Source organism: Lactuca virosa, chromosome 3 (genome assembly GCF_052849685.1).
Source record: "Lactuca virosa cultivar CGN04683 chromosome 3, Lactuca_virosa_CGN04683_v6, whole genome shotgun sequence".
Lineage (NCBI taxonomy): Eukaryota > Viridiplantae > Streptophyta > Magnoliopsida > Asterales > Asteraceae > Lactuca > Lactuca virosa.
In genome coordinates, this window is record NC_136428.1 from 197,080,721 (window position 1) to 197,088,511 (window position 7,791).

At 32.3% G+C, this 7,791-nt stretch overlaps 1 protein-coding gene across 1 annotated transcript; it reads right to left on the minus strand.

The window, feature by feature from the left end:
- Positions 1–1,788: 1,788 nt before the first annotated feature.
- On the minus strand, positions 1,789–2,628 carry LOC145162797 (short-chain dehydrogenase ptmH-like). Its single transcript, XM_079081836.1, has one exon. The coding sequence runs from the start codon at positions 2,626–2,628 to the stop codon at positions 1,789–1,791; it is 840 nt and encodes a 279-aa protein (XP_078937962.1).
- Positions 2,629–7,791: the final 5,163 nt, after the last annotated feature.

Consider the following 7,791-nt stretch of genomic DNA (forward strand, 5'->3'; position numbering starts at 1 on the left):
TCCATCAAATTCCGACCTGACATTTACCAAAATACCCCTTGGCTCCAAAATACAAACTGAACCCATGGATCATCTAGATTTACATCATCCATATCCAAATAGGTCCAGATCTCATTTCCTCTACGGTCCTAAGCTTGATAATTCCCGATATTTGGTCACCACCCCAAAATAAGAAACGATTCGGAACAGGGTGTTACATATGTGCTTCTTCTTTTAATATGTTGACAAACCCCTCTACACCACCACAAAAAAAAATAACACTCTTTGCCGGGGCTGTGGCCTCTTTCCAAAAAAAAAAAATAACTAAAAATAAAGAAACGTCACAGTTATTTTCTATTCAAGGATTTGACATTTGTCTTTAAATTTGTAGTGTAATTTGCAGCAATGGTTGAGGAAATGGTAACATACATCTGTAATGATTAAGATTCTTTTTACTCCTACATGTTATGTTACTGAAGTATTTCACAGAACGTGTAGTTGTAACTTTCTTTCTTTCTTTCTTTCTTTATTTATTCTCTTGATCTTTCCTGTCTCCAATTATTATGTTGAATATAAGGGTTTTTGTTATTGTTTAACAGGTAATGAGTGTTAATTATCCTCAAACATAGGCTTTTATCTTCTCTGTTCTGCTTTGTATGGTTACTCAAATGAATTATTTGAACAAGGTATTCTATTAAGTTGTTCATTTTACATTAATTCAAAGAAATTACCCTTATTGAGTACATCTTTCTTGGGTGCAATATTGACTGCAGGCTCTTGACACCTTCAATACAGCTGCTGTGTCTCCTATATACTATGTTATGTTCACATCTCTTACTATCTTTGCAAGTGTGATCATGTTCAAGGTAATTCTTTGTCAAAATAGCTAACTACATTTGTCTTTTTCGTTGACTTGCTTATAAGTTTTTACCTATGGTAACAATGTACTTTATAGCTAAATTTTTTTAAGGATTTTCCTTTTATGTCTAAAGAAATGTAATAGAATGCTATTAGTGGTTAAATGATCTTTTCTGCCAAAAAATTCAAAAAGATATAATTATGATTATTATGTGTTTGTATAGATAAAATACAATGTCATTACAATGGTGTTTACTCCATTTTACATTTGTTACATACAATTCGAGTAAATATGACATGATTTTGCATTGATTTTCTAATTGTATACTATAATCTTAGTTTTAGTTAGTATTGAAATAAATACAGGAGATGAATTCGACAACACCATCCATGCACAACACATGAACTACAAAATCTCAAGAAACATTCTCGATGATGCACAAGTTGAAGCCATTTACATGCAAGATAATATATCCTTCATGCTTGCATCAATACGTCAACAAGGTGTAGTCGCTTATATTTGATGAATAAGTTGCAATTTGGTTGTTTATAATTTGGTTTTGTGGTTGTGGGAAGATATAATGTGATTGATTAGTGATGGGTAAGGTCTTTGCTTTTTGGAAGATTACGAATCTAAAGATCCAACCATATACCAATCTATGCAATATACTTCTATTCATTACTAAATTGCTTGAGATAAAATGTTTGTGAACATGTCATATTGTAGTATATGGAAACCACCTAACGGGTTGTTGTGTATCACAAAATATACATTTCACTTGATGCTCTTGGAACGAGACGGTGTCAACAAATGGCAAGATTATTCGAAAAATAATTTGCTTTTGTTGCAATAAAGACAAGAATATTGACTAATCTTAATATCATACATAAACATCATAAAACACCAACAAAACAAGAAAAGAACATAAAGATTTAAACTTTCTAAAGCGATCACACTTTCTTGTCCACACCGAATCGTTTTGTGAAGAAAAGATCTCTAACCCAAAGTGGAGAAAATGAAAGAATAGAGAATAGAGCCGTCATATAACCGAACACTATTTGCTTCGGTGGTTTTGGGCTCAAAACCTTATTTACTACATGTCGTGCAAACAACGATGCATCAGTCGATTTGCCAACTTGAGAAGCTCTAGCACGTTCGGCTATCGCCTCACTAAAATCCTTATAAAATTTCCAATCATAATGCGACAATGAACCCGTGTTATGACTCCCTAAGCTTGATCTTATAGCCCCAGGAATCACTAAAACTACGTTAATACCAAACGGCTTTAACTCCAAGCGAAGGGTATGTGAGATCGAGTGAACTGCAGCCTTGCTAGCACAGTAAGACCCTGCCCAAGGGGTAGGAACCTTTCCAACAACACTCCCTACATTAACTATAACCCCACTTCTTCTTGAAGCCATGGAAGGCATAACATGTTGCACCATTCTAAGTTGTCCTAAAGTATTGATTTCATAAGCCTTTTTTATCTCATCTAATGAAAGCTCGGCAAGTGGACCCGTGCTTCCAATGCCCGCATTATTGATCAACACATCTATCTTGCCATGCTTTAAAATTATAGCATTCACAGCTGATGAAACACTTATATCCGATAAAACATCAAGCTCTAATGTCTCAATCTGTTGTTCTTGTAACTCTAACAAGTCATCCATTCGTTGAGAAATATCAGAAGCAACGACATGACAATTTTGCTCAGCAAACGCCTTGCAGTATTCATAGCCTATGCCACCTTTAGCACAACCCGTCACTAGAACAATTTTCTTGTCACTCATTATTTTGTTTTCTCAATCTTTAAGCATCAAAATGTTACTTATACGAAGATTCTTGGTTTTCTCCGTTAAACTTTAGTGTTTATAAATAATTTTTTAGTCATGGAATTAAAGAATATGCGGTTGATTAGTTCAAGATTGCAGGCCCGATGAAAGGGTTTTGTATTTATTTGAAATAGTATAAAGAAGGTGAAAACTTTATTAATATTAATATGTGAATAGTTGGTACCATGTATATGTTGGGAAATAATTAAAGGGGTCATTGAGAATAATTGAGTTGGTGAGTTCCAAGTGTGTGTAAATTCAGGTGGGATTTGGGGGAACACAAAAATCCAAACAAAATCTAATAGAAGGTGATAGATTACGAAAAAACCAATGGGCAAATAGATGTTAAGGATTTTGGATAAAAAACATCATAGATGATAGATAGCAACCCGACTACACATACATAACTTCAATTCCATCTTTTAGAGAGAGAAAGAAAGAAAGAAAGAAAGAGACTTGTCGTCGCCATTAAAGTGGTTCTCATTTAAGTCGCTTGTAAGCTAATTCTGCAACTCTCTCATGGCAGAGAGAATCTTAAGTGTATATGACATCGTTCACATGCCTTAAGGGCTATATATGACATTTCACACACACAAGATGGAAAAAGGGAGAACGTTACTTTGCTAAATATGTTTTACTTTAATTAGTAATGAGAGTGAAACCCCATGATACATCTTTATCACAAACTGAGAAAAACTCCAAGAAGATACAAAGAAAGCTATACATAAGCTTTGAATTTTTTCAGAAGAGATGGCTAAAGACTAAAGTACCCTAAATCCTAGGACCCTTGTAGGGCTATAGGGGCCAGAAACAAAGGGAAAGAAAGAAATAAGGCATTGAATTCAATACCCATCATCTAAAAAGTGGTTGGTTGGTAGGGAATCCATTTTTAAGCAGAAACCATTAAAAATATTCTCACTCCTCGAGATAGATGAAGGTGCCTTTCATGTCTGTCTACTGATAACACAATTTTGGCCTTGGAAATATGGGTTTCATTTTGCTTTTTTCACATCCTCTTTTAGAGCAAAAGAAAAGGCCAAACAAATGTTACTTTTATGTCGTTTATAAATAGAGGTTTTTAAAAGACATAATGCCCCCCAGAATGTAGTGGAAAAAGACATCAAATCAATTGGAATTTAAGGTCATTTCATCTGATCAATGTACAAATTTAGGAACTTTATGTGGGAATATGTTCACAGACTAAATAATCACACACTTGAACAATGATACTTTTGACAAGTCAAAGAAATGTCCAATGATTAAAATAGAATAATTGAATAAATCCAAGTCTAGATCCTCTAGAAACGAAAATGAAAAACCATAAACACAAAATATCAATCCTACATTTGAATCTGATCTCTGAGTTTAGCCATGAAGTTGGTATTGCCGGTCAACAATGGGGTTGACTTGCATCCATTTTGCCTGTCAAAATAGGTAAAGATTTAGAATTTAATTAATTACATACAACAAGATCCATAACAAAATATAAAGCTGACCAAAAAATATAAGGGGTCAGGAAGAAAAAAAAATGAACTACATGATGTAATAGTGTAATTAGGCCTTGTTAATATGATGGCATATCAAGAAATATAAGAGCCCAGCAACATAAAGTGGGCCCTGGACAAAGTGACCTATTAACCAATTTGGGCCCAATCTCAATCCTGAAGCCCAACTCGTTATACTTGCTACCTGTTAAGGCTCCAAATGTTTTGAGAATGTGTGCAAGCATAGGTAAACAACCCCCCAAACCCTCTTCTCACAAACTCACATCATGTGGACCCCACACACATAAAACTACTAAGGTTCTGTCTGACGTGTCACAGCTAGCTGATAAACTAACTTATTTTTCGAGTTTTATTATGTTGTCGTGTTTCGTAAGCCAAAAAGTTATAAACTAGCTTTTTGAAAAGCTACTTAAACTAGGTTTTTAGGAGTTTTTAAAATTTTTTCATATAAACCCCTTAATTAATTATAGAAACAGATACTCTTAAATGTCCTTTAAAGTAATTTTATATATTTCAGTTAGTTCTTCGGCTAGTTTTATCAAACGTTATTTTTTATCAGTTAGTTTTTCAACTATCAGCTAGCTTTTTATTTAACAGCTAGATTTTTAGCTAACAGCTAGCTTTTTAGCTAGTACGCAAAACATAACCTAAGTGAACACCCTTAGTATATAATAGACATAATTTAACCCATCAATTACTCAAAATGAAATTAGTGTTAACATACAAAAAAGTTCTTACCATATATCATGAGTCCAACGTACATGAAGAAGACTCTCCATCTGCTCCCATTTGTTCAACTGATCCATCGCTATACAAACTCAAAGCTTGAATACCCTCAGCACAACCACCACCACCTTCACCATTGCAACACACACTCAAACTATCACTAGTCTCAACATGATCATCACCATCACCATTTTCTAATGCATCCCTCGTAACACTACTTTCTTCATCATTAACCTCTGAACTGACCTTTGTATTCTTTCTCACATCATGATCACCATCACCATTCTTGAAATGTGATTTTTTCTTGATGACAACAGGAGTCGTACTTCTATTCCTATATTTATATGAATGTTTAGGGTTGTTTCCATGATAACTATATGGACTCTGGTATGAATAAGTATCTGCGTAGTAATAAGGATTTTGATAGGAACAAGTGTTATCATAATAACTGGGATTGGGATAAGGATAATAATAATACGGAAGCCCCTCACAACCAATACCACTATAAGCTCCATATCCATAATTGTTCATCCCATAATAATACACACCATAAGAGGTTGCAGTGGCGTAAGGAAGAGTAGTTCCATTATACATAGCGTTATTATAAGTATCATAATAACTTCCAAAATTCCTAGTCATTCGCTCTTTTGAAACAGCCTTTTTCACTTCCACTCGCTTGTTTTTCAGTTCATAAAACCTATTCTTTAGTACACTGTTTGCAGTATCTGGTGAATCAAATGTAACAAAACCAAATCTTCGTGGTTTATTGGTTTCTTTATCAGACATCACAACCACATCCTCAATAGAACCAAACTTTTCAAAGTAAGCTTTGAATTCGTCTTTTGTTAAATCAGCAGGTAAGCCACCCACGAAAATCTTCGTGGCATTAGTGAACTCATTGTTATGGTAGTTTACACGATCAAGAGTGTTCAGATGTTGAGTTTGAGACCTCGAATCTTCCTACATTAATAGCCATGCAACATACTTCAAACTATAAACAAGAAACAAGAAAACTAGAATACAAGTAAAAGAAAATATGATCTTGAAAACCCTTGTTGTATGATGATGGTCAAGAAACATATCTATGATCTTCTCGGTGGACCAATCACTAAAATCGTGATATTTGCAAAAAAATAATAATAACAATAATGGAAAATTTGAGCAGTGTGATGATGGGTTTGTTGTAAATTTACCTTTTTCAAGAGCTTTTGAGAACATTCATCGATGGAAGAAGTTCTACCCTCTGACTCCATTGTGTGAAAGAAACCCTAGACTATTGGGGAATCGGAGATAAGCATCAATAAACAAAACGATTAAAAACTGAAATAACGCCTGCTTTGGGCTTGGGAGGTTGTTAAATTAGAGTTATGGTAATATTGTCGTCAACAAATTAAATACGATTGGATTTATTAATATATATTATGGTTAGTGGGTTAGTTTCATTCCCTCAGCTTTGGAGAAATTTGTATTTCTAGACTTCTTATATGTTATTTACTTATTTGTATTAATTTATCAAAAGAAATGAACTTTGTATCCATTTATAAAATAGCAAGACGAATATCTAGTTGTATAAAATTAATATTATATAGTTATATTGTAAACAAATACATATTGTTTTTATATTAAACTAAAAAGTTAATATAACATATTGTTATTATTTTGAATTACATGACAAGAGATATACTTGTTAGAAAGTTAGGAGTCATGATACTATAACAATTATAATGAATGAATGTAATTTACAAAGTAAAATTCAAATTCAATTCATACCGTTGAAGATAATTATTTATCTGGAACCACATTGGCTCAATACCTTTACAGTTTTACACATGAATTGCGCATGAATTAAATTCTATATCATTTTGATTTAATTACACTTTTAGCTATTGTTATATTAAAACAATTCAAGAGCTATTCATTTCATCCTATTTTAAATTTCAATTATTCAGTTTGATTTAAATTCCAAGGATGAAAAATCATTAACTTTTCAAATCTCAAGAAAATCAAGTAATCTTATATTTTCCAACTATTTTGCTAAAAATGGATGATATAACTCGACATCGGGTGGCTACATTTTTAAACTTTAACCTCGTTAGAATAAAAATAATGAAATGTTTCGTTAATAATATTTTCCTAAAATTTAATATTTCGAAGAGTTTCCAAAGATAAAAATGATTAAGGAATTATATCTTTTAGATTAAAGTAAGACATTATTTATTGAATAAAAAGTCTTCTTAAATTTATTTAAGTTTTTAACATGAAGATATGAGGTCAAACTTATCTGTATTATGTGCTCATTTTGCATCATGTTTTTTTTATTCCACATCGTTGAGAAACATAACCAAAACAAAATAAAATAACTGGCTAACACATCTCATAGCCCACATTGCTTAAGAAGCATAATTCGAGGAAAAGCAAACATCTATAATAATGAGGATTTGTAGGTTTTTTAACATGACAGGGTGGAATCAAAGTTAAATTAATACTAGGGCTGACAAAACTGTACCATGGAAAATCAATTAACATGTTACAAACTGAACCAAGAAAGTTGGTAGCCAATATATTTGGTAGCCAACATGTTTGGGTGGTAGTATCATACCAATTGAGCAATGTTGGTACGTTAATGGTACAAAAGTTTGAATATCATGGTAATACCGTACCAACCAATCATTTATTATTATTATTATTATTATTATTATTATTATTATATATATATATATATATATATATATATATATATATATATATGCATGTAAACGAAATCGTATATTTCAACGTTTAATTGTGTTTAGTGTTTACAGTTTTAAAAACATTATATAAGTCATTTGGTCACATTAGTTAATAATTATTACAATGTTAAAGCACAAAATTAAATCGTTACATTAGAGTT